Source organism: Ambystoma mexicanum, chromosome 5q (genome assembly GCF_040938575.1).
Source record: "Ambystoma mexicanum isolate Mex_15411 chromosome 5q, UKY_AmexF1_1, whole genome shotgun sequence".
Classification (NCBI taxonomy): domain Eukaryota; kingdom Metazoa; phylum Chordata; class Amphibia; order Caudata; family Ambystomatidae; genus Ambystoma; species Ambystoma mexicanum.
Window position 1 is genome coordinate 402553798 of NC_090933.1, and position 27644 is coordinate 402581441.

At 47.3% G+C, this 27644-nt stretch overlaps 1 protein-coding gene across 2 annotated transcripts in view; it reads left to right on the plus strand.

Annotated features, from left to right (window-relative positions):
* MIB1 (MIB E3 ubiquitin protein ligase 1) overlaps positions 1-27644 on the plus strand; it is an 863979-nt gene that overhangs the window by 146169 nt on the left and 690166 nt on the right. For both annotated transcript variants that reach the window (XM_069620891.1, XM_069620890.1), the window contains exon 3: positions 10131-10260. In XM_069620891.1, the coding sequence (XP_069476992.1) occupies positions 10131-10260 (130 nt within the window). The remainder of the gene's footprint in view (positions 1-10130; positions 10261-27644) is intronic.

A 27644-nucleotide genomic window follows, 5' to 3' on the forward strand; every position in this document is an offset into this window, starting at 1 on the left:
AACTGGTCATTTATGCGCCATCACGTTATCCCCTTGCGCATATGTCGCGATCCCAGAGGGAACGCTCCAAAATGCCTGTAGTTGCCTGACCTTGCTAGTCAGAACTAGCGATCCATGTCTCTTCTAAAAAACTGCAAAATAATTGAATCCATGTTTTTCTTTTCCATGGGCAAAATAAAGTCCGTTCGTTTTACATAATCACTTGAACATATCACATGAATAATTGATATACATATAAAGCATACAGCATTTTTCAGCGTTGAAACATACCACTATAGACACAAACAATTGTGTTGAAGAATGCCAACAGTAAAAATATGTGTTTCTCCCAGTTAAACAATGTTTTTGGGGTGGTTTTTTTTTTTGCACCGTGAATGGATAGAACCGTACCAGCAGCAAAATCATGTATCTCTCCCAGATAAATGAAGGTTAATCGTTTGCTTAGTGGATGGATGCTCTTCATGAGCCAAGCGCTACAAGCTTAAAGTTTTTGAGGATCTGGGCTGGTGGGCACAGCTACATGATCCTCCTTTGTAGCCCCGTGTCACCCTGCCGAGTTCCTACTTTGTCTGCGACTAGGACCTATATGGGTACCCCTGCTGCCTTGCTGGAATAGAATGGCATATTTCTGCTGCTCAAATTCTCTATCCTGTTGTGGGATATTTTGACTGGGGACCTGCAACTATTCTTTAAAGGGAACTATCTGCCACCAGTCCTAAAGTTCAGAGGTCCTTTGTCCCCACCAGAGCATCATTGACCTGCATCCGAAAAAAAAAGTACCAAGGTACAAGGCATACATTTCTTTTCAAACATTGATTAGCAGAGTTTGCGAATTAAAAATATTTTGATGAGCAAACAAACCGATTTGATTAGAAATGTTGTGCTAATATTTTTATTTGTAATGTCACCTGAAGTTATTTGTACCCAAGACCTAAAATAAGCAACATTTATCTGCACCACTGAAGTAAGACATAAGTGAGATGAGTCTGCCAAATAAATGTAAAGGTTTGCTGCATGAATGGACACTGGTTTCCAATTACTTGAAAGAGAACTTTTCTTGTCTAGCACTCCCACACAGGCCTTTGGCCCTTGAGTAGAGGAGATGATTACTGCTGCACTCTCTCCCGCCATTAACCCGTTTGAACTTGCAGTGAACAGAAAAAAAGAGGGTTGAGGGAGCCCCGAGGGCAAGAGAGGAATGTAGGGTGAGCTGTGCTTTCATTCAACAAGGTCATTTAAATGGCTATCTTTGCTACACAATTGTCCATTTAATTAGCAAACCTACAGAATTGCATAGCAAATTGCTATGCGACACTGCTTATGTTATGCCGTGTGGTAGATTGCTAGTGTGAAAGTCCTTTTGTCCACCATGCTGATTGTTGTCTCTCGTGAGTTTGGTGACTTAGTCCGATTCACTGGATCTGTTATTCTACGCTCAGAGGCTCCATTTGCAGTCAGTAGTTGGAATTGTGACGAATAACGCCCAATTCGATTTTGGCCATTGCACCCAGGAATTTTAGACCGTTCTTGCAGGAATCCTCAGCCTTTACCCCATCCTTGTGCTTTAAATCCATCTCTACTGGCAGTCTCCAACTCTTGGTCTGCTGGAATCCTTTTGGGTCACCTGTGCAACCTTCCTCTTCTCTAATAATTCTTACCAGCGTTTTCATTATAACTAGGAGTTGACCTATTGTCTTGTCTCGGTTTCTATGGATAAACTTTTCAGACTCTTTAAAAGTACTTGAGATACTTCCTTTACCTGTAAATCTGCTCAAGCTCAATGTGTATTCCTATTACAATCTGTTATATGCCTTTCTAAGAAAAACACTGCTTCGCACTTAAACTTTTTTTTTAAACCAACTTTTATTTTTTGTTTAACATGGTAATTTACAGACTACAATGTACAATCTTGCAATGAAATTCACAGCAACGGTTATATCCATTACTATCTGTCTCCAAGCATCCAGACCCATATTACTCTGTTTTGGGTCATGACTGGCTGCTTCTTGCCAGGCCACAGACACTGCGTCCATCCATTTCTCCAGATCAGCCCACCACACCCGTATCCCAGGCCCCTTATGTGCTTTCCACCCATCGCTATCCTACGTTTTGCCAGTATGTATGCCAGATCTTTTAACTTATTCACAGGTCTAACTTTCTTAGGTCTTGCAAAGCCACCCAGCAGACAGGCCTTCGGGGATCCAATTTCTAGGGTAATACCTGCCCATGCCAATTCTTGAGCAATCTCCTCCCAGAATGGTCTAATTTTACCACAGGCCCAGAACATGGGAACCAGATCTGCATCGATGAATCCATACTTCAGGCAGGACTCTGCTGCCGTGGGGCGGAACTTCGCTATCCTTCCAGGGGTCGGGTATGCCCTGTGTGTCGCATACAATTGAATCTGGTGTAATCTGGCATTTCTGGACACCTTCTTGTGATAAACCCTTGCCATGCCCCACATCTCGTCTGACAATTGTTCTTGCAATTCAGCCTCCCAACTCTGCCTTTTATGCCCCATTGATTTGGGTACCCGCGGCTGTAAACCCAGTCACATCACACTAATGTGTGATATAATTAAGAAATTCACTTTGTTTCTAAATAGCCCAAGAGATCAGGCCAAATAACTGTTTTGACCTGCTCTTCTTGCACCTCTGTGGTCACAGCAAAAATAGTAAGGGTACATTTCTTGTTTCATAGTCCCAACTCTGCCTGACCTGCTCCATCCTGCCTCCCAGCCTGACCATCAATAATTCATATATCCTCGAGACCTTGTGTCCTCCCTCTGAAATGTCATTAAGCATCTCTAGCTTTTCATCTTATTGTAGACCCTCTTCTACCCTCGGCGGTTTCTGCCTAATTTGAGTGAGCAGGCGGGTGTGTACGTCAGATGTTGTCCCGAATGTATCCCTGTGTCTGCCGTCAGTTCCCCAAAGTCTAAACGCACCCCTTCCTTCAGCACATCTCCCACTGTCGCCACTCCCTTGGGTTCCCAATACTTCCTCACATTTAGCCTTGTCTGCTTATCTTCCTCATACAGTGTGACCAGTTGGATCTGTGGAGAGTATGATGCTGCCCTCCCCAGCAGCTGGAAAACCCGGCGCCACGTCACTATCCCCAGCTTCAATAGCAAGGGCGGGCAGGATTTGCGAGGGGCATTGTCCATGCCGCTTCTTTGAGAAAGAATGGAGCTGCCGCCGCCTGCAGCACCTGTGACCTTTGTGTCTGTTCATCAGACAGCCATTTGGTCACAAATTGCAGTTGGCTAGCGACGAAGTACACCTCAATATGAATTCTGGAGCTTCTGAAATGCCACTCTGCATCTCGATTCATGCCACAGGAAGCTCCTACATTTCCCGTCCAATCTCCTGAAGAAATTTTTCAGAGTAGCATACGGGACATTAGCAAAGCAATGAAGGAGTCTCCGTAGCACCCATCTTTCACAGAGTTGCTCTCCCCATCATTGACAATGGCAGCCTAGCCCAGAAAGACAGAGTTCTCTATTTTGTCCACCGCTTTCTGTGTGTTCTGCGTATGCTCAGTCTTGGGATCATGGTATATATCAACCCCATGGTACCTGAGCTTATCAACCTCCCATCTAAAAGGTAGCACCGACCGTGGACGCTCGGGCCGTCTCACGTATCCTCCCAGAGGGAACAGGCTCGACTTCTGCAGGTTCGTTGTAAACCCGACAAGGCCGCATAGCGCTCACACATCTAGGATATATTGCAGATTAACCTCCGGATGCTGCAGGTACAGAAGCATGTCATCCACGTACAGTGAGAGCAAATGCCTTCCTTCCGCTTCTATATTCTCTTCAGAGATAGACCGCCAGTGGCTCCAGTGCCAAAATAAAGAGCATCAGGGATCACAGGTAACCTTGCCTTGTGCCTTTGCCCAGCTGCCACTGATCCAAGACTATTGTACCTGTTTTAACCCTCGCTATCGGCTTGTTATATAGTAACCGCACCCAATTGACATATGTGGGGCCTATGCCAAACCTCTCCAGCACTATCTGCCAAGGCCACCTGACAGTCAAACGCCTTGACAGCATCCTGCGAGGCTACAGCCATGTGGTGCGTGCTGCCCTGGGTATAGTCTATAATGTGGTGCAGTCGTCTCAAGTTACTCGTGATATGTCGATGCAGAACGTATCCTGTTTGATTCGAGTGTATTAGCTTGGAAATGGTTGGTTTAACCCTGTTTGCCAGTGGAGCTGTGAGGATCTTTCCGTCTTGATTCAGCAGTGACGGGGGGCCTACATGAGCCACAGTCTGTAGCTGGCTTGCTGGGTTTCAAGAGGGGGATAATTATTGACTCTCTAAGCGACCTAGGCAGTCGGCCTATGTGCAACACCTCGTTAAGCATTGCCAACAATGGGGCTATTACCTCCGGTTTATAGCCTTCATAGAATTTGCCGGGCAGTCCGTCTGCTCCCGGGACTTTGCCCGTCGGCAGCTCTCGTAGTTCCTCTACAGTTATAGGGGCCTCCAGGTTATGTACTTAATCTACATTTAGCTTAGGGAGATTGATCTGTGACACTGCTTCCTCAATCGCAGACATCAGCATTCTGTGGTTTCCTCATATAGCTTCCTATAATACTCGTAAAAACATTTATTCACCCCTTCCTGCATCTCGCACAGTTTCCCAATGCTCCCCATTATTGCTCTAATCGTTTCCCTCTTGGTCTCACGCTTGTAAAGCCAGGTCAACAGACGGCCAGGTCTGTCTCCTTCTGCATGTTGTCGCTCCACATATCTCCTGTAGCTCAACTTGCTTAGCCTATCCCAGTGTTCCAAGCATTCTTTCTGCAGGTGCACCACCTCTTGTGCACTATCTCAGGACCTATTCTCTTTTAACTCGGTGGCTTCCAGTTTAGCCTCAGCTTTACTTGGGTCACTCTCAATCACATCCCTTTAGATTTAGCCATAGCCACCCCTCACACCACCAATTTAAAGGCCTCCCACAGTGTACCTGCTGACTACAAGCGCTCTTGCTTTATATTCTGCCCTTGTAAACTGTCCCAGTATTTCCTCCCCAGCGAACACATAATCCAACCTTGTGTAAAGATTCTTGGGAGCAGTTTAATGGGAGTATACTCTCTCCTGGGGATGTATCGCCCTCCATACGTCAGATAGCTTAAATGCCTGCAGCAACGTACTCCGGGCCTTAGCCGCCTGAGCTGGATGAGTGAAATTATCATCTGACCTATTCACTGCCGGGTTAAGTGTACAGCTAAAATTCCCCCACCCCCCATTTCAATATGCCGTCCCTGTAGGGGCTGATCTTGGAATACAGTGATCAAAAGTATAATGCAGTGTCCTGATTCGGCGCATACATATTGATGACGCAAATCTGTTCTCCACCAACCCCTAGCGCTACCATCCTACCCTCCTCATCTAGGGAGGTCTTAAGGAATCTAAATGGAACCGACGGCGCCACCCATATCTGGACCCCCCTGGCGAATGGTGAGTATGGCGAGCCAACCGTCATCCCACTCCACTTCCGTGTCAAGGTATTTAGCTTTTCTTTGGTGAAGTGCTTTACTTGCAATAAGGCGATATATATCATCTGGCGTTTCAAATAGGCCATTTCTCTGTTGCGTTTTATATAACTGTTCAAGCCCCTGATATTCCAGGATGCTATTTTAAGTTCCCCCATTTTGCTTTAAAGTTCCAACTAACAAAAAATCTCCACATGTACCATGTCCGGTCTCCACCCTGAGTGCATCTGTAGGCCCCTTTTCCCCCATTAACTTCCCCAACTCCCTTGCCCCACCCCGACCCCTCCAATAGCCCAGCTCGGTTTCACATGCACAGGCCTTCCCACTTCTCACCTCCAACCCTGGATCATGTCCTGGTGCGTAAGGCGCAGTGAGTGGATACTCAACTGCTAGTATCCGAGCAATCCAATGCAAATTTGGGTGTAGAACATTCCTGCGTAGTGCGATCTGAAGTAAGCGCCACGTCGTTGGCTCTTGACTTTAGCAACTTTATTCCTGAGGTCAATATGTCAAGCCTCTGCAGTCCTGTGATGGTAATGGTTACTGTCTGTAGTTACTCCTGACTACTTGGATCGGCGGCTTCTCCGGTTGACCATCCATTTCTGTGCATCCACTGGATTATCAAAAAAAAGTGTGCGGCCCTTATGGATCACCTTCAGCTTGGCTGGATACAACAGCATGTATTTCTGTTTGCCGGCCGCAGTCTCCTCTTGACCGCTATGTAGCTCATTCGCTACTTCTAAACCTGCAAAGTATAGTCCGTATATGCAGTTATCGTGGCTGACGACATTGGATCGTCCCTACTTTACGAAAGTGCTCAAGAATCCTTTCTCTATCGCGTTTGTTCAGAATCTGGTCTATTATCAGCCTCGGCTGGGCACCTGGCAGTGGCTTCCTTATCTGTGCCTTGTGCGCCCGTTCAACTGTGAAGCCTTGACTAAGGGCCTCCGGGCCGTTTTCTTGCTGCAGCAGGGTTTTAATGTACTCCGTTGGATTTTCTCCTTCGTCTTCCTCTCCGACCTCCACTCTGTCCTCCAGGTTATGCACTTGTTGGCGCAGTACCCCGACTTCTTCCGTGTTGTCTTTAAGACCACTTGTGTTTTCCAGCACTGACTTTTCAAGCGTTCCTGTACGTTCGCGAGGGCTCTCACATCTTATCTGCGCAATGACACGTCAATGCTGATGGCGTCTATTTTGGCCTCTAGAGACTCATTTAAAGAAGTTATGGCCGCAAGGATCTGTTCACTTTCCACGAGCTTCTATTCCTTTTTTAGGTGTTGAAGTAGCATGCAGAGGGCTCTCCACCGAGGGCACAGTCTTGGTGTATGCTTCCAGGGTAAGTTGTTTCCCTTTACTCTTCTGGTGTTTGGATACCATGACTTATCCCGTTGCTGTTCTCTGCACTCGTGACAATGTTTATATGACCCAGGCGTGTCAATTCCACTGCTTGCCGATCTTGCGGTGCAGGCAAGTTGGGCCATACCGCTCACTTCCTGGAATGCTTGGTGTACTTGCCAGGTGCTGCTTGTCCCACCCGACGGGCTCACCTTCCTGCGCCAATAACCGACTGTCTTAGGCCCAAAGCGCCAGTCAGCCTCTTTGTTGTGGCTCGCTGTTCAGGACAGCACTTCTCGGTTCACTTATCCTGGCTTGTGGCAGCTTGGTGTGTTTGGAGAAGCAGATCACCATCGCCTTGTTACGTGTCTCAAACTACCCATGCGTGTAGGAGATTGTAGCAAGGGGCCCTTCTTTATTTTACCCCCTTCTGCACCAGTAACTCAGGTGTGCTGTTATCTTGACACGCTCATGCAGCGGAGGTGGGAGTCCCACCAGGGAGATTGTCTATCCCACTGGGTGTTGCGCTGCTGGACGCGCCCTCCTTTATACCAACCCAGTGCAGTGCCCGATCCTCCGGCTGGCAAACTCCTCACCTTTCTCCTCCGGGTTGCTGCAGCTCCAAGTCAGAGCCCCCAGTACGACTCGGTCTCTTAGGCCCCCAGCAGCATGGGTCTTATCCGCAGCGCTCTGTGGGTCTACTGATGTCCTTGACTGCGCTTGTGCCCGGGACTTAATTACTGGCCACACCGTTTCTGCCTTCCCAGGCTAGGCTCTGTGTCTTGTTCCTCATGCAGTACCTTTGTCTTGGCTTCCTTCCTTCCTTCCAAGCGCACTCTCCACTCCACACGGACTACAGCTAGGCTGGTGATAGTTCCCTGATGCGCTGGCGTGTCAACCTTCTTTTGTAGTACGTGGCCGCACACAACCTGCACTGCTGTTGCTCTTACGGCCAGTTGCCACTATTGTGCATGTCTCATGTCCTCCTTTCAAGGTATAGGGCCAAATCATAGTCCACACAATTCCAGCAGCGGGGGTTATGCCTCCTGCTCCGGACTCACTCTACTTCCACCAACTCGTCCGTGCCGCAGCCTTATCACGCTTCCAGTCGGCTAGTGGCCCACCAGGGTGGCCTCCTCACGTCCTTCACCTCTCTGCTTCGGCGCTCTTGCTTTGTGCTACCTGCGCCCGGGCCGATGTTGGGCTGCAGTGGCACCGCTCACCTCCTGAAGTCCTCAGCTTACTCGCAGCTGTCCCTCAGATCAGCCGGATGGCCGACTCGTTATTCTGTCCTTTCTCGTTCATTCAATTAATCTCTCCATTTGCTCGCCATTGTGCACCGTCCCCGCTTTCTCAGTGCAGCAATCTTTAAGTGCATCCGCCTTACCGACTGATAGTTGTCTGCTTCCCGGTTGCCTCTGCCCAAGTTATCAAGCTCCGAATTGGTGTCCCGGAACCTCTAATGGCACGCGCTTTGCCTCGTTGGCTCAGGCCTCACTTGCGTCTCCTATGCCAGTGCTCCTCGTTCCCACTCCCGGGGTCGCATCGCCAGTACGTGCCTGCTCCTCTCCTGCGGCTCCCGACTGTTCCGCTGCGCCTGGAGTCCTGAAGTCTGGTCCAGTGTGGAAACACTTCACTCCCTGCACTCATCCACCAGTGTTTGCCTTCGTTGGAGCTCAGTCGTGCTGCGTGCCATCAGTACACCGCAGCATTCTCTTTGTTCTTCGTCTCCATCTTGGTGCTTGCTCATTCGGGTCACAACTACTTCGGACTGCTAGATTTCCTTGAGCAGAGCACCTCAGGTACCGAAATGCCACACAGCTGTGCTCGCCACATTCCCCCAACACCCCCCCCCCCCCACGCGGTGCTGCAATTTTCAAGTTGTAGTCTTATAGAAACCTCATTCTTTGTACTAAAGCATGTCAGGATCACAGGAGCTCCGAGAGAAACGTCCTGTTGCATAGCTGTGTAGCCACACCCTCTTTTTAAAATAAGTAATTTAAATTCTACTTAACCTTTACACTAAAGAGTAGATTTATTTTTATTAAGTATATTGTGTTGACCATTTCTTGTGTTGTGTGGTTTGATCGCCTGAGGTTTGACTACCCCACTGCTCCAAAGTGTGATGCCTTGCTGCTTCGCCACGTTATCATTGTGAGTCAGGAGTAACTAGGTGGAAATGTCTGCCTTTTCCTACAGGTTTGCTTTCTAGACTCGGGGTCTCCAACCTGCGGTGCTGTGTTTTGGACTAAGACTCCCATTGTCCCTCACCTTTTGACTACGTTGCACAAGGCAGATAGGATTTGTAGTTCAAAACATCTGGAGAGCCAAATGTTGAAGACCCCTTTTCCAAGCACTCGCCGTAATATTTTGGTTCTCTGAAGCCAGGGATCCAGGGTCTTGATTGGCAGATTACAGGTGGCGTTTGGCCATAGAACCCAGGCTCCTTCAGACTGAATGGAGATACTGCCACCACTGTCTTTCAGGCTGTGAGCTCAAATGGAAGTGTTTATTGCAAAAATACACATTTATGGTTTTGAGGCCATTATTGGGGTTCCTGTGCAGTTTCTAGCCCTGTTACGTTGTGCTGTTTCATTTTTGTTGAAATTAGTGATGGTTATAATACATTTTAGGGCTCCTCGTTGAAACCTTTGTATGTGTATCATGCCTTAAGCATTCTATCGTTACACAGTGAAAGAGGACAGGAATATATGGAAGGTGGGATTGCTCATGGTGTCTGTTGTTTTGATGGTCCGGTGGGGGTTCTATTTGATCCTGCAAAGAAGTCATAATGATATACTTTGTTTTGTATCTTGCATATTATTTTCTTGCTGGTTAATCTTATATGCTAACATAGCACATTCTTATGTTTGTCACTCAAATAGAAGCCTTTAAAGGCATTGTAGATCCTGGCAGGCGTAAAAGTGGTGTTAGGTGCCTGATTGTTTTTTGCCTTTGATATGTGAAGTGCAAGTGTGTTGGGCCTGATAATTTCCTAGGTATTCATTCATGCCATTCATGAGACCTGTTCAAATGAAAGTGTGCAGGTGTCTGTGTTTGCCCTCTCTTCGTTTTATGGTTGGTATTTGGCAAGTATGAACATGTTCCACAGTACTGTATTGGGGCCTCTCACATAAACAGTACCACTTTAACCCACATTTCCCACCAGAGAACTACATACATGAGTGAAGCTCTCTGCGTGGTACAACGTAAACCTCTCTGACTAATGTGATTTTGTTTTTCTGTATCTCAAATTAAATTGACTAAAAAGGTACTCTGCTTTAATTTTTAGGGTGCTCCTAGAATCGCGGCGCAAGTCAAAAAAAATTACAGCCAGAGGAATATTTGCAGGTGCTAGGGTGGTTCGGGGAGTTGATTGGCAATGGGAAGATCAAGATGGTGGCAACGGACGTCGAGGAAAGGTAAGGCATTGGCTGAATAATGCCTCTTTGACTTGTATCAAATATGGACCATTCAGGGAAAGGTTAATGGTGCATGTCTCTTTAATCCAGACGTAAGGGCTTGGTGAAGGTTTTATAGCATCTCATACTGTTCAAGCTAAAGTAATTGGCCTCTAGCCTTCAATTTAACGGAGTGGGGTTGAGCGGTTCTGTCATCTGGTGAGGATGAGCAGAATTGTATAGTGCTTAGCTATTGCAGAAGCTAATCGAAACAGTGTAACCTGATCACTTGCATTGAAACATTGAACTGTGGCGAAGGCAGTTCATGGGTCACTGACCAAAGTCCTACTCCAGGCTATCCTGAACCCCTTTGTATGGCTACTTTGCTATGCCAGGGCCTTCAGGTACGTCCCAGCCATACAGAAGCCACCTGAAACTGACACTGGCCATGGCTTGCGGCCACTGTGCCTGGTCTTTGATGATGCCCCTGTCATCCCCACACACCACTTGCTGTGACCACAGGGTATATGCTGCAACCTTGCTAAGGGCACTCTGCCTGAAGTGGCCAGGTACCCCAGTTACTGTGGTGGATACACAGCTACTACTACCACCCCCCAGATCCGGTCCTCAGCTCTGAGCCCAGTCAGGTCTCAGGTCAAGCTCCACAGGACCATGCAGAAGGTCTATAGACCGACATTTCTGCCATTTGGTTGAGGGCACAGAAACCGATTCAAATCAGATTGGCTGTTCAAATCGTGATTCTGGTTATCCCTTACTAAAATGATCTACTTTTACAGGCCCATAAATGCCAATCGGCCATTCGAGACCATGGAAACTCCAATGTGGGTTGCAATCAGTTCGGAAAAAAAAAAAAAAAAATCTCACCAACAGGGTTTTGGCCACATTTAAAACTAACTGCTGATCAGATTTTCACCAGAACGCCAAAAGATTGCGTGTTCCTTGTGAAGTTTTAATTCTAATTTGTCTAGCTCTTTGGACTGTAGGTAAGAGCAAACATTTTGGTTCCACTCCATAACCGCTGGACTCCCCCTTTGCTTTGATGGAACCTTGTGAAATTCAGTCTGGTTTATAATTTTTGGCAACATTTCATGAAGAGCTATATAAAGGAGCTAAAGTTCGAGCATCTCAAAAATTGCTTTTCGTTATGGGGAATCAACTTATCCATAACACTAGGGCTCTTCTATTACGTAATAATATTGAAATGATTAAAAATCACTATACATCAGCATTCGTTTCTTGCCAGATTTTAATGCCTGCAACTACTTTTTGGGGGGCCATTTTTAATTACTTGAAGCACATTCGTATGTAGGCCTCAACAAATCTTTAAAATCCTGCAAGACCTGCGGGTTGAGTTACTTAGTTTCTCTATTGACTGTACCCATGAACTTGTGGCATAATATTGTTTGCATTGAAAAACCATGGTGACCCATGAAGAAGCAATGTCGATGTGCCTTTTAAATAGTCTCCTCCTCCTTGACACGTTGGAACACAATTTCCTATAGACCACAGACCGTACAAGATCACCCTATGTGAATTAACATTAGACAAGGCTAATATGATTTGTTATAATACATTTGCATGACCTGCTTGGCATTTGCGGTAGGTTGTTGGTTCAAGGTGGGGTTAAATTAACTCTAAAAGTTAGGATTTGAATTGGGGTTAAGATGAATGATCCGGTACACAATGAAAAAATCTGCTGAGGCCCAGCATATGATGAAGTAAGATCTTTATTATACCACACCAGTTATAGGTTGCATGGACGCCTCCTTTTGTGTTAACCGCTAACAGGTCTTGGTGACTGCTCCTCTGGGAATCTCTTCTTCGAGACAGCAGAGGAAGACCCCTTCTTTCTCAGTATAAATCTCCTCAGAGCTTCTCCGGAGCCACCATCCCAGTCTGCCTGAACTCAACATTTACACAGATTGACTTCCAGGTGATTGGGATTAACCTATTGCACTCCTGCCATCTAGGGGCAACTGTGGACAGTACAAATGGTACAGAGAAACATTCAGAAAGGACATTCCACCAAAGGGTTGAGTATCATGACAGTAGCGCAGTACTCTATCCTCCTAAAAAGTACTAGATTCTGCTAGTAGTCGAGTGGATTTAACGAGGCATGATGTGCATGTGCAAATTCTAGACTGTTCCCTAACTTAACAGCAGTTTCCTGTTAAATAAAGCATACTCCAAACAAACCAGAGTCATGTCCACCACTTTTGCTCCTGCCCATGCAATCCCCAGCATGGGGTTGTTGTTGGGGGGGGGGGGGGGGGGGTGGAGGGGTGGCAGGTGGTGGTATGGTTTAGTTACAACGGAGATCTGGGATACAATGTAAAAAAAACTGTTAAGACTTTTTAAACTTGGAAATCACAGCAGTACACAGTAAAACCAATATTAGCTACTTAAATGTAAACATTTTTGACCGTACCCAAGCACTGCAAAGCAATTATTCCATAAGCCTACCTATTCCAGTGCCATATTGCTCAGCAAGATCGGCCACCCAAAAGAAAATCTCATGCACCGCATACATTACGGTGAATTTATAGCAGCCAACCCCAAATGTTCTGGTAACTGACTTCGCTAAAAAAAAAGTTTTCAAAATCAAGGGGAGTGGTATAACATTTCTCAATAGAGGTGTATTTAAAACAAAGCAGTCAAACAGGTTTTGACGAAGTAAGGCAAAACCCTTCTCATCCACCAACAAATGATATGCCTAAGAGACCCCAAGATCACAATGATCACCACATTTAATTTGAAAAATATCCCCAAAAAGCTTACCTTGGCCAAAGAACTTCAGGACATCCTTGACAACCAGAGGTACATTACATGCAGGAAAGCACCCTTTGCTTAGAAGTATTAGCTTAATGAGACTTAATTACTGTGTATCAATTGTCTTGCTGCCAATGGCACCAACATTTTTTACTTTAAATGCTGCAAATGTAAGACATCCAAATATGCATAAGGTTTTTTACCCGGTTCACTCATGTCAGCACACATTTTTTTGTCTATACACTGACATGTCCGTGTAAGAAGCTGTCAATGGGTAGCACCACATGCGCTCTCACAACCTGCATCTCACAGCACATGTTTGCCATCAGGAACTCTGACTTCAGATTCTCTGTAGCCAAGCATTTCTTGGGAGAAACATGAAGCCCACCATCAACCATTTCAAATTCTTTTCCATCAGCAAGATCAACAAACATGTTAGTTGTGTATAATGAACAAAGAACCATCATAGACTTGGTCACCAACCACCTATATGGCCACAATAAGTGTAAAAACGTTCTGGGAGACTGACGTAACATGTACATTATGCTCGCTCACCTTTTAAATTTTTGATTCACACCCACTAAAGTCTTTGGTTTTAATCAGTGTTTTTCCTTTTTTACTAAGCATGTATTTGTCTTCGATTTCACACCCTGTTTTTGACCTTAGTTAATTTGGGTTCATCTCAGCCGAAAAGATGGCAAAACAAGAATTGAAATGAATCTGATATTGCCTGACTCAAATAGAGCCAAGGGAGGTGACCGTAGGAGACCTGAATGAGAGGAATGCTCTGTCCCCTGTGAGCCCCCTACTATTGAACATTTTGGCGTATTAAATTAATGAGGACGAAATGGGACGCCCTGTAGAGGATGCTGGGTGCCATAGAGGTAGCGCAGCAGGCCTTTCTGTTGGAACAAGTAGCCCATCTGTTGTGAAGTCTGCAGAGGGCTTGCAAGATCCTCTAATGGTCGCTGTGACATAACCTTTTCTGACTACGGAACAATGTTGATTGTCTTTTTTGGCCAAATCTCCTGCTAAAGGCTCAGCACATGCTTTTCTTTAGGATGGCCGAAATTTCCCCAAGGATGACACCTCTGGGCTTGAAATGGAAGATGCTGTTGATCCTGATTTCAGTCGGGATTACAACAGTCAGGCTGGGGTTTCTAAAGTGTGCCCCTTGAGATATGGCTCCCAGTAATCTAACCACGCTGTCTAACAAGCAAATTAATCTTCTGTTGCTGGAGAATTTGCCAATTGTGCTTGAGCGGGGTCACCCTGAACAGATCCAATGTTTTGGCGCTGTTTTGGTCAGTACCTAGTTTACGTGGCATAGCCTCCAACTACATCGACTGGGTGGAGTTTTGGGATGGCTTTTACTGGAAAGGGTTATTCTGCACATTAAATCGAACCTGGTGGCATCTGCGTTATTAGAGGCGACGGAGCAGCTCCTCCCCCGGGATATGGCCTGTTAAGATTTAATTTGCAGAGGGAGAGAGGCAGTACTCAATCCTACACCAGGGCGACAGTTTCTTCCTCTAATTCTTTAGTCCCTGAGCTTAACTTGAAGATCACCTGCTCAGCAATTGACCTTAATTTGAGGAGAGTGAAGGTGGATAATCCAATACAAAATTCGACCATCGTCAAGATACCTCACTATATTTAGCGAGAGCCTTACATGTTGCCTCTAATTCTACTAAATGGATGTATCATGTGTGCCCCCTCCCCCTGTATTTTGGTCTGGAATACTAGGGGGAACTGCCATTTGTTCCATGTTGGGAATATTGACCTTACCCCAGCTGACATGTATTTTCTACAAGAGACCTGGCTGCTGCAGAAGCCTTTGCGGGACGGTTTTAGTATGTCTTTTAAGCCTGCTGTTAAGAAGGGATTGGCTCGCCCCGCAGGGATTTACTAATGGGTATCCGGAATGGCAAGGGCTTGCTTGCAACAGAGTTAAAGTCTCCGGATTTAAGTGTCCAAATTGTGAGATTGGATTGGGATAAATCCTTGTCACAATATGTCCCCATTCAATTCCTAAATATTTACTGAAATTCAGTGGCTACCTGTTTAACAAATGAGCTAAATGGGGTGCAGAAAATCTTGGATTCCAGCTACTCCCCCCAATGAAACCTTGGAAGTAATTTTGGGTGGAGTGTTTAACAGCTGCTGTATGGATGAGACCCAGAGGGCATCCCCAGCGCATTTGAAATTTGCCTTGTGATAAGGTTCCTGTTGGTTGAATATGTTCTACGCCTGGGATTTTGTAAGGGTAAATGTAACTTACCAGGTGACATCCCCCATAACCCTATGTGGAGGGCGCATCCTACACTGTTGATATATTTTCCTGACTGAAAGTCTCATTTACAGATGTGTGTCCCTGCATGTTGAGGAAACATTAAATAATGATCATTCTTGTTTGTGGTTAGACGAAGATCAAATGAACAATGAGTCTATACCGATAATTAGAACCAGAGTGTTACTGCTAATAATGCTGGAAACCGGCATTGTTGGAAATATACAAATATTGCCCAATTTAATAGGCTCCTAGAAGATAGGACAGATGTGAATATACTTCTCAATAATGGATTATATCGAGTTTTAGTAGATGGCCTGTATAAAATCCTGCATAATCCTAAAATTAGGACGGTACATCACTTCCATTACTTTGACAGAAATGTTCAGTTTAATAAAAGGATGCTAAGGAAAGATCTGCGTTTGATTAGTACTTTTGACGTCGATTTACGAGTCTCTGCCTGCAGATCAGTCAAAGCTAGGTACAAGAACTGGCTCTGCGAATAGAAGTCCATTTTAATACTAAATGATGCAGAAAGTATGCTTGGAGTTTTAAGTGACTCAAATGCTTGTGCTTTTTTGAGGCTTATAACTATCTTAAACCCCAGGTTATGGTCCAAGTAAATCCTATCTCAGGAAATGAATGGGTTAATGTTTATACAGCGATTTATGCTTAACAAAAGGTGTTGCCGTCCCTAACGAGGATCTTGAGATTTTTGAGTGGAATGTTCACTTTGATAGCGAGGCCATTTACGCCCCCTATTCTAAAGAGTACCAATTAAATGGCCCCTGGCCCGGACGGGCTATCTACTGTTGCTTTCAAAGGCAACACTGCGCTTTGGTCAGAGATTCTCTTTTGCTAGTTTTACTAAAATTGTTTCCAGAAAAATTCCTGAAAAAACAAACCTCAATAATTATTCTGATTTTTAAGAAGGGTGATGGATGTCCCCCTGCCAAGTACACATCTATCACCCTTGTAGATTTGCCTTGTAAAAGCCTCTGTGCAAAATTGCTTAGAGTGGGCCTTTTCTTCTGGAATTGTGGACCAGTTCCAATCAGGTTTTGTTAAAGGTGTGGGCTCAACCCTTAATGGGTTTATTTTGAATTTACTAAAGGCCTCATATTTTGAAAAAGAACTCTGTTTGTACATTTGCTATATAGATTTTCTTATGGCTTTTGACTGCGCAAGTTGCTCTCTTTTGTGGTCAAAGCTTGGAGATCAACACTAATAAATCTAAAATTATGATCTTGATCCCTTCTAAACAAACTCAGGTAACAGGGTGCCGGTGGGTACTGGCGGAAGAACAGCTAGAAGTAGTCTCTGAATTTGTATATTTGGGTTTTGTATTCTGAGACGGCTAGCTCGGCTAGGCTGAAAGTTGTTAGAAACAACATCAATCTTTCTGGATACATTCCTGCAACCATGTGTGCGAAAGCCTCAATTCCTATGTTAGAGATACGTCTGACCTGATCAAGTGGAAAACCAATTATATTTCTGTCCCACTTGATGTTGTATCACTCTACACCAGTATCCTACACAGATCAGGACTAAATGCATGTAGAGTCTATTTAGACACCAGATCTGTTAGTTACAAACAGAAAAATTAAATGCTTTTGCTAAGGTTAGAGTTCTGTCTGACGCACAATGTTTTTTTTATTTGAGACACACTAGTATAGACAATTGGTGGGCACAGCCATGAGCTCATGTATGGCACCCACCTATGCCAATTTCTTCATGGGAAGGTGGGAGGCTACTATAGCCTGGTCAGAACAGTATGATCAATACGTAAACAATGTAGTACATTGGTACAGATTTATAGACGATCTGTTTATTGTATGGAATGGTACAGAACAAGAATTGTTAGAATATGTCAATCACATAACCTCAGTTTCACTATGACATTGAGAAAGACGGAATTCTCCAGCATGGGGTCTGGCATGGATTCACATACTCGTGAATATTCCCCGTCATCAGGCTGGGAATCCTCGGTAAAGAAAAAATCAGTTTCAGTTTTGTTTCTGAACTGTCTTTCTCCTAATAACCAATCACTGGTCTCTGGGTCATACTGCCCCCAGCCAATGACTGTCTTCTACCTAAGCTCCTCCTCTGGCAGCCATCCTGAGATTTTTACCGCACGTTCAAGTGTTGGGAGTCCTTGTGCTATAGCTCTCGAGTTTAATCTTATTTTTTCGGTCAGTCGAGCCTCAAGCTCCACTGTTTCTACTTCTGATCAACGGGGACCCATTTCGGAATTTTCTACGCCCCTCAAGGGTGACGTTTTCGCCAAGTTCTGCTTCTTGCAGGATTCCAGAAAATCTTTGAGGCCTACCCCGCTTGGACATGGCCCAGGACAAAGGAAGCATGACGCCCGGATCCAAGCTGTTCAGGAACTGCCCTGGATGCGGATTGCAGAATGTCTTCAAGGAGGACAAGCATTCTAGATGCCTCTACTGCCTTCACGGAGACAAAACGCACGTGGAGAAGGACTGTGCGCTTTGTAAGAACATGTCGGAGCGGACCATGAAGGATCGGCGTATCCGCCTCACCAACTGGCTGGAGGGCAAGAGCCCAGTGGTAGGTGAGAAGAGGTCAGAGCCCAACAAAAGGCAAAGCACCGCAAGTCCGCTGGCACTGTGAGTGCTGAATGGTTGGGCTCCTCGGCTGCCAGGCAGGGTGCACTTTCACCAACACCATCAACCACGAGCCAACGCTCTGGCTCGGGAAGAGGAAATCGGAGAACCCGGGAAGCTTCGAGAGACATCCCAGTCGATCCCAACAGACACCGAGGATGTGCGAGGCAGTGACGACCCCCTCCCCACCCCAAGGTGAAAGCCTCAAGCACGCCCAAAGTCGTGAAGGCCTTGATTCACCCGGCTAAGGCCTCTATCGAGGGAGTCGTGGCAGCCCTTGCAAAGCCTGTGGAGGCTATCCCAGTGGAGGCGACCTCGGGGCCCAGAGTTCCCCTGCCACCGCAGAGGGAATCCTCTTTTCAACCCATCGATAAGACCCCCATGAGAACCCCGGTGGTAAAAGGGGGGGGCACTGGCCATCACGGACAAAGATACAGCCTCTGAAGAGGAGCTGGCTGGAGTCATGAAGATCCTGAACAAGAGGTTCGAGGAGGTCCGGTCCAACGGGAGGGATCCCGACGAGGCGGACGAAGAGTGTGACAGTGGTGCCGACCAGGTTTCCGTGGAGGCAGAGGATTCCACTCCACAACCGTCGCGGCCGGTACCTGGGCCACAGGACAACTCAGGAGCAATCTTGATGGCGATCCAGGCCTTATGTACGGAGATGAGGACAAGGTTGCCCTTACCCCCAACGGACGATCCAGCGGAGCCTGGACTGTCGGGAAGCCCTCCAAGCAAGCGGAGGAGAGTTCACCCCCCCCCCCCTGCCCTTCCAGCCTTCGCGGCCCCAACGGCCTTCATCTCCTTCCCCTGATCGAGGGATGACCCGGAAACAGAATGGCCACGACGGGGACGGATGACGACAGTGGTGACGACGGGATGGGCCTTCCATCACACCTCCTCGGGCCTCCCCACCCGACGAAATTGGCTCCTTCCACACCATGATCGCCAGGGCATCTGAGCTCTTCCAGCTCTGCCCCGAAGAACAGAAGATGGAAGGCTTCCTCTATCAACGGCGTGAGGCCAAGAGGAAGACTGTCCTCTCGGTCCCGTTACTTGACGACATCTGGGACGAGGGGCTGTCTCTCCTGAAGAACCCGTCCACGACTCCTGCCAAGAGAGACCGGTATGCGAACAAGTAACGGGTCCCGGATTCCGCCCCCTTGTTCCTTAACTCGCAGCCAACCTCTGATTCGGTCGTCTCGGCGGCGGCCAAGAAGAAAGCGGCGGGGCGACGGCTTCAACTTCGACCTCCCCGCCGGAAGGCGAGGGGAAGAAACTGGACGCCATGGGACGACGGGTCATCTCGGCGGCGGCGACGACGATTAAAGCGGCCAACACCCTAGCGATTGTGGCCCGCTACTACAGGGAGCTGTGGTTTAAGATTGCTCCTCTGCTGGACTTCCTCCCGGAAGACAAGTGGACTGAGGCCCTGGAGATCCTGCAGGAAGGCGTGGTGGCGTCGGACCACGCCATAACGGTGGCCACGGACATTGCTGACACCAGTTTCCGCCAGATGGGCAACAGTGTTTGCCTTCGCCGGCGTCGTTGGCTCAAGGCGACCGATTTTCGCCAGGACGTGCAAACCAGAGTTTTGGACATGCCCTTCGACGGGAACAACCTGTTTGGCAAGTGTATTGCTCTCCTCTGAAAAGTGCACGGAACAAACATAAATCACCTATGCAATTATAGAGCAAATACTTCAACCCATAAACAGACCTACACAATAACTCCCACGCACTCTTTAGAAGATAATCAGCTCTTTACGGCTATTTATTCAAAGATTACAAGTACATAGAAATAACTCAGCAAACTAATATGGACATAGATCACAGAAAAAGTAAAGAAGTCAACAAAAGAATACATCACCGTGAGCGTAATATTCCTCATCTCGTCGAGAATCGGCTGGATGACCGCGGGGACAGCCAGGATGAGAATGCCACAGCTCACAGGAAGGCCAGACGGAGCGTCCTTCTCTGGCTGAAGTCTCACCTGACCCCTCCAGGTTTCCACCTATATAGGCACTCCAAAAAAAGGAGTTAATTCTCGAACCTTCTGGAATTGCAGTTGTGGAACAGCCGTCGGTTGCCAGCTGGGTCAATCGAGAGCCCCCCCCCCCCCCAAGGAACGCAGGGCCTGCCTGCTCTAAAAACATGCTCCACGGAGAACAGTAGCAAGTCATAACGTTGGCTTTTCCCAGCAGAAATGGCCTTGACTGCATACCAAGTTTGAAAAAGCATGTTTATCTCAGCACTGTGAATCTTAACACTTCAGCAAAATGTGTGCAGCCTTTCACTGCGGAGTGAAGTAAATATCCAACATGGCTCCGAGCACTCCCAGAATGCATTGTGCGCCCGCACCATTTTAAACCAAGCATAAATTGAGCAGAACAGCAAGACCGTGGACGAGTCACTGCAGGCCATCAACGCCGACACAGACGGCTCGGGCCTTGGGAGTTTTGCAACAACGACGGCTGCCCTTTCGGAACTCCGGAGGCAAGCAAGGTGCCTCCGAAGGATTCAGCGGCAACTCCTCAACAAGTGGTCTGCTCCTCATCGCAGGAGGCCTACAGAGGACGCGGCAAGCCAGGAGGATCTCGTTGTCGTCGCCAAGGAGGCCAAGGCGGCAAGGCCGCTGCCAAGCAGGACTGAACAGGCCGTGGCTTCTGGCATCCACCTGAGCACCCCGGTGGGAGGCCGGCTGGCGAAGTTAGTCAGCATGTGGGAGTCCATCTCCACCGACCGATGGGTGCTGGATGCCTTGGCCCGCGGGCACACTCGAGTTTGTAAAGAAGTGCCCCCGCATTCCACCCGTGACCAGGAAGGAAAACCACGTCCCTCAACTGCTGCTGGAAGTAAGGGCGATGCTGAAGAAGGGAGCCATCAAGCTCGTCCCAAAGAGGCTCCGGGGCTCGAGTGTACTCACGATACTTCCTCGTAAGAAAGACCACCGGTGGCTGGCGACCCATTCTGGACCTTCGTCGTTTAAACAAGTACATAAAGGCCCCGAAGTTCCGGATGGTCACCCTCCAGCACGTACTGGGGCAGCTGGAGGAAGGCTACTTCCTATCGTCGCTGGACTTGGAGGATGCCTACTTCCACATCCCCATTCTAAAAAGACATCGAAAGTTTCTCAGATTCGTAGTCCAAGGGCGGCACTACCAGTTCAAGGCCCTTCCTTTCGGATTGAAGTCGGTGCCCAGGGTATTCACCAATTGCCTGGCACCAGTGGCGGCGCGGCTGTGCCTGCAGGGGATCCACATCTACCCCTACCTGGACGATTGGCTCATCAGAGCAAAGACAAGAGAACTCGCCGTCGAGCACACAGTGAAGACTGTCCAACTGCTCACAGATCTGGGATTTTCCATCAACTTCACGAAATCCCATTTGGTTGCGTCACCAAGTCACACTGTTCCTGGGAGCCAGACTCGACACAGTGGCGCGATTGGCCTCTCCGTCGGAGGAAAGGACGAAGGCGATCCTGGGTAAGGTGCAACGGTTGTCGACCATGGACGTGGCCAGGGTGAGGTCAGTCAAGTCCCTTGTCGGCATTATGTCCTCGTGCATCTACATTGTGCGCCTGTGGAGGCTGCGGATGCGTCCACTGCAAGAGTTCCTTGACGCCCGTTGGATGCAATCGGCGGGCAGCTTCGAAGACAGGATCTCGCTCAACGAGACCTTCCGCCAAGCAATCCAGTGGTGGGGCACCTACGCGCAAATGGCGGCGGGCATGAACTTCCAGACCCTGGCGCATCAGGAGACAGTGACGATGGATGCCTCCCTGGAAGGGTGGGGAGCGCACACTGGAGATCTCCACGCAAAAGGCCTTTGGCTCCCAGAGGAGAGGTCACTACACATCGACGTCCGGAGCTCCGAGCTGTGTTCTGTGCCCTCAAGTCGTTCCTCCCGTCCCTCAAGGACAAGGTGGTGAGGATCACACCACCACGATGTTCTACATCCGGAAGCAGGGGGGCACCAGATCCCCAGTCCTATCCAAGGAGGCCCAGCATCTCTGGCACTGGGCCGTCGCCCAAGGAATGTTTCTGGTAGCCTCCACCTTGCAGGAATAAAGAACACCATCGCTGACTCACTCAGCAGGGAGCTGCGCTCGTGCCACGAGTGGGAGCTGCGGCAGGATCAAGTGGATCTGCTATTTCAACGATGGGGTAACCCGCAGATCGACCTATTTGCGGCGACGAACACCAAATGCCGGAGGTTCGCCAGCAGGTTTCTCCAGCCGGGGAGCATTGGCGATGCCTTCTCATTCCCCTGGGACGGCCTGTTCATGTATGCGTTCCCGCCGTTGCTGCTGCAACTTATCAACCAACTCAGACGGTCCCGGTGCAGGATGATCCTCATCGTACCGGCGTGGCCGAGACAGATCTGGTTCCCGGACCTTCTGGACATGTCAGCGGCCCCCCAGTCAAACTGCCGACGGACGCGGATCTCCTCGCCAGAGAAGGAGGCGCCATCCTCCACCACGACCCGGGGTCGATGAACTTGCATGCCTGGCTCCTGCAGCACTAGAGTTTGGAGGGTACAATATCCTGGCGGACTGCAAGGAGATACTTGCAAAGGCCAGGGCGTCCTCAACTCTCAAGTGCTATGGACACAAATAGAAGAGGTTTTCTGTCTGGTGCTGGGCACAGAAGATTAACCCATTGCGGATTACGGCCCCTCACGTGCTGCCGTACTTGTTATCGCTGGCCAAGGCGGGGCTGGCCCATACCTCCATCAAGATCCATCTGGTGGCTATCTCAAGCTATACCAGAACTCCGGGGCGCTCATCCCTGTGGTCCCACCGCCTGGTGAAGGAGTTCATGAAGGCACCGTTCCGATCATTCCCGCCGGTGAAGGCTCTGGCCCAGGCGTGGGAGCTCAACGTGGTGCTGACCAGGCTCATGGATCTGCCTTTCGAGCCTCTGCATTTGGCATCGATGAAGTTCCTGTCGTGGAAAACAGCGTTTCTTGTGGCCATCACCTCCACACGATGAGTGGGAGAGATCCAGGCCCTCTCCTGCAAGCCTCCATACTGGATTTTCCACGAGACGCGGGTGCTGCTGAGGCCGCACCCCTCCTTCATGCCCAAGGTGCCGTCTGACTTCCATCTCAACGAGCCCTTGGTGTTACCTGTTTTCTTCCCGTCGCCGGCCGAGAGGACTTTGCACTCGCTAGATGTAGGTAGAGCGCTGAAGTTCTACGTGGACCGCATGAAGAGTTCACAGCTGTTTGTGTACTTCGGACCTGTGAACCAAGGGAAGGCCTCTCAAAGGCTTTCATTTCCATATGGCTCTCCGGCTGTATCATGCATTGACACCGGTTGGCAAACCGACCGTTGTCCGGCCGTCCGAGAGCCCAGTTGACCAGAGCGATCGCAGCTACCACAGTGTTCCTATCTGGTGTGCCCCTGCTGGACATCTGCAGGGCTGCTACGTGGAGGTCGACGCGCACCTTCACGAGATTCTACTGCATCGACTGGGATTCCTGGGAGGCGTCCAGAGTCGGTCGGTCGGTCGGTCGGTCGGTCGGTCGGTCGGTCGGTCAGGCAGTGCTGCGCAACCTGTTCACCTAAGGTGGGCCTGGTGAGGAGGTAAGAGATGCTTAATGTTGAGTTGATGAAATGCTTAATGTTGAGCCTTGCCACCTCCTGTGGTTGCATGTGTGTACTGCTGTGTATTCTTATATTCATGAGAATGTGAATCCATGCCAGACCCCATGCTGGAGAAGGAAGTTACTTACCTGTAACTGTTGTTCTCCAGCATGGGTCTGGCATGGATTCACATGCGAACCCTCCCTCCTACCCCTCTGCGGCTCTTCACTTAGTCCTACTGCCACTTTACGTGCTACCAAATCTGAGGCTGGCTGCCAGAGGAGTGGCTTAGGTAGAGGACAGTCATTGGCTGGGAGCAGTATGACCCAGAGACCAGTGATTGGTTATTAGGAGAAAGACAGTTCAGAAACGAAACTGAAAAACTGATTTTTTTGTCTTTACCGAGGATTCCCAGCCTGACAGGAAATATTCATGAGCATGTGAATCCATGCCAGACCCATGCTGGAGAACAACAGTTACAGGTAAGTAACTTGTTCCTTGGTTTTTGTAGATGTAGAATCTAAAGTGAGCAATGATCAATTAACATCTGACCTTTATAGAAAACCTATTGCAGCTAACACATTGTTACATGCAAATAGTCACTACCCGAATAATCTTATTCAAAGCATCCCCTATGGGGAATTGCTTGGGGTGAAGAGAAATTGCTCAGAAAGTAACAGCTTCAAAACAGTAGCAAAAACTATGGGTAATAGATTCTTAAATCAAGGTTGTACATACAGTACCATCAATAAGGCATTTGACAAAGCCAACCAAAAGTGAAACTGATCCCAGTACAATCAGATGTAGAACTGAATATAATGTACAATCTTCCAACATTGTTCGGATATTTAAAAAACATTGGCAAATATTGAGAAATGTCCAAGATCTATGCAAAGTTCTGGCCAGTCACCCTCAAATTACCTATTCAAGGGTGCCATCTCTCAAAGATAAATTGTCTTCGAGCATGTTGAAGGAAGATTCCAAATGCCTCAAAACACCATGGCATCAACAGCTGAATCGTAAGGAGGGTTTTCGTCCTTGTAACAAATGTAAAATGTGCAATTTGCCCATTAAGATGAATAGTGTTTATTATGGAAAACAAATGATTTGGCATGTTAAAGAGAATATAACATGTAATACCAATTTTGTGGTCTATTACATAGACTTCCCTTGCAAGATGAGATGCATTGGCTCAACAATAGTGTCTTTAAAACTTCGAATTTTACAATTTCGAGCCATTAAAAACAAGGACATGAATTACCCCCTGGCAGTACATTTTGATATAAAACATGACTGTGATGTCTGTTGAATGAAATTTGGTGCACTTGCAAATGTGAGGGAACATAAGCGTAAAGGAGATGGGGATGATTGTGGGGGGGGAAGCAACAATGACATTGAGAGGCTAACTTATTAGAATGGAAGCATTACAACCTCAAGGTCATAATAATGATGAGGAGCTATGTGTTCTTGAGAGGATTCCATTTGGGACATACTCAAATACACGATATTACATCACACCAGTCCTTATTTATACTACAATGAATTGTGTTAATTGTATGAACCATCTATGCTTTCCTCTAATTGTTCCCTTCACTTCTCAATTATTCCCCTCCCCCCGTTTGTCCCCCTTTTTTCTAATTTGTATCACTTCTTAACCGCTATCCCTCTATGCTTTGGAGCTATAAGGAATACTCTGTAACTGATGTACATCAACCTATCAGCACTAAGCTGAGCAGAACATTTATATGCATTTGTCTTGAGCCCATACAAATGAAATAATAGTATATGCATTAGCGGAACAACAAGATTTGGTTTATTTTTTGAATTGGGATATTCGAAGTTGAACGGTATGTTTTTTTCGCACTTGCGATCAAGAACTACCTTTTTAAATAAGTTTCCCCATTGTTGGGAAAGGTTATACTATTTCAACATGGCTGTTGGATAATACCTGCTGTATCAACAGCTAGAAGCCATTCTGGCTTTCCAAATCACATGAGACCGTAGCCGATCACGTGTTTGAAGCGCAATGCATATAGTAAACAATTGGGCATTTTGTATGTTTACTGCCAGCCTGAGGAAGTCTGTGAGGACGGAACGCGTGGCACCAACTACTCGATTCTAATGGGTATGTATTGTACTTTTTCTGGACATGTTTTATTGAAACCTTTATCATTAATTACCCATACGGGTAAAATAAAGCTTTGAACTTCTGCTTTTGTTTCTAAAACCGAGTGCCTGGGTCCCTTTTACTGTCAAAGCAACTGTGTCAGTTGACTAATTTACGTGGTGGACATTTTTCCAGTTGGACCATTGTTTGTTGAGCTATATATCATGACTCCTTTTCTTTGCCATTATGGTTTGACCTACTATGGGGTGGGAATATTTGATCACATTGTTTTGTCCCTTTAATTCATATAGCTCTTCCATAATCTTTACAGTATTTTACTACCCCTCCACCCTCCATTGGTATTTTAGTTATTGGGCTGCTATTGTTCTTTACGCACATACTTTTATGTCTCTCGGGAAGCAAACTGCTTTTCATTTTATTTTTTGCCATTTATTTCCCCCCCTCCCCAGCCCCCCATGAAATATGTGCCTTTTTTATAATCTAGGGAGTGTCTGTGTGTTTAATTACATTTTTGTGCTTTAGCCTCCTACAGTACATTCCTAAACCCGGTTCTCATTTACCCAACGGACGTCCTGGGCTTCATTTGCACCAAGTGCTAGTATTTTTCACACCCTTTCATGACCTAGGAGGGGGAGAGGCGAGTTGCTCGAGTGGTTCAGCTTTGTATTTGGGTCACTTAAAGTACACTTTTTTTCTGTCTCAATCACATGTCGGAGCATGGCATGACATCCACTCCAGACTCACTCTCGCACATAACTCCTATGTTTGTTACCTCCTTACTTAAAGGACATTCTGTCCTTTTGGGACTGGAGCGGAGCATTTTTTGAACCATCAGTGTCATTTTATTTTTATGTGGGCCTTGTGCATGCATGGCAATGGGCCTCGCATCCATAAGCCCCACCTCCACCCTCGCCCCTTAGGCGTTTTATCCGGCACAGTCTGGATTGAACGCATACATCACCAGTGATTTTCTTTTTTTATTACAACCCTTTTTAGTTGTCTTGCTAGTGCCACCCCTTATTCACTCTGTCTAGTACCAGGGCACCTGTTTAGTGCTTTCTTTATTATTGTGGCCAAATCTTGTGGAGAAAGTACCAGAGCCATTACAACCTGTCACTATAAAGGAGACTCCTCTGGTGCCCCCTCTTCCATCACCTCTGTGCCAATAACTGCCTCTAAGGACCCTTCTCCGGACCCCACAAATAAGCAGGACAATGCTCCACAGGAAGAAGAGGAGATTCCTTCTTCTGCAAGAGCATTCCATGACAGGCTTGTTGATTTGATGGGTTTTCTGGATATTTCTGTTCTGGAATCCACATCTACAGACACTGGCATCCTGGCAGGAGTCCTCTCGATAAGAGTGACCAAGGTCTGCTGTTAGCCTATAGAAAGACTTTCGCTGAAGCAAAACTTTTCTGGACCAAGCCACTCAATTACTGGACTGATGTGAGGTGCCAATTGATGGAAGGATGGATGGATGGGTGGATGGATGGATGGATGGATGAATGTATGTGTCTGTCGGCTCTGGTCCCCTGCAATCCTAGTCCGTAGTGGTGGATGGCAAGTTAAGACAATCTTCTCCCTTCACTTGATTGAAGAAGACCTAGCCCGTAAAGCTCTATACAAGAAAGTCTATGCCCCTTTTCACTACAATTGCACCAGGCTAATGCAACAGCTTTAATGGCAGTGTGGAATTAAGACCTCTGGAAAGATTTATCAGAGTATGAAAGTTTTACTTCTCTTGAATATCTCAAACATTTTAAAGGAGTTCTAGCGGATGCTTGGATGATCACCCAGGACCCCCTAGAAATGGTGGCTCATTACATGGACACCTCTTCGAGAGGGGTCGCCATAGGTGCTTACACTTGCAGAAAAGCATGTCTTTACAATGTAAAGTTTACAAAGGAGGCCCATGATAAGGTCCGTTATGTCACCTTTGATGTGGTAGGTTTTTGCCACCCCACCACTCATGATGAAA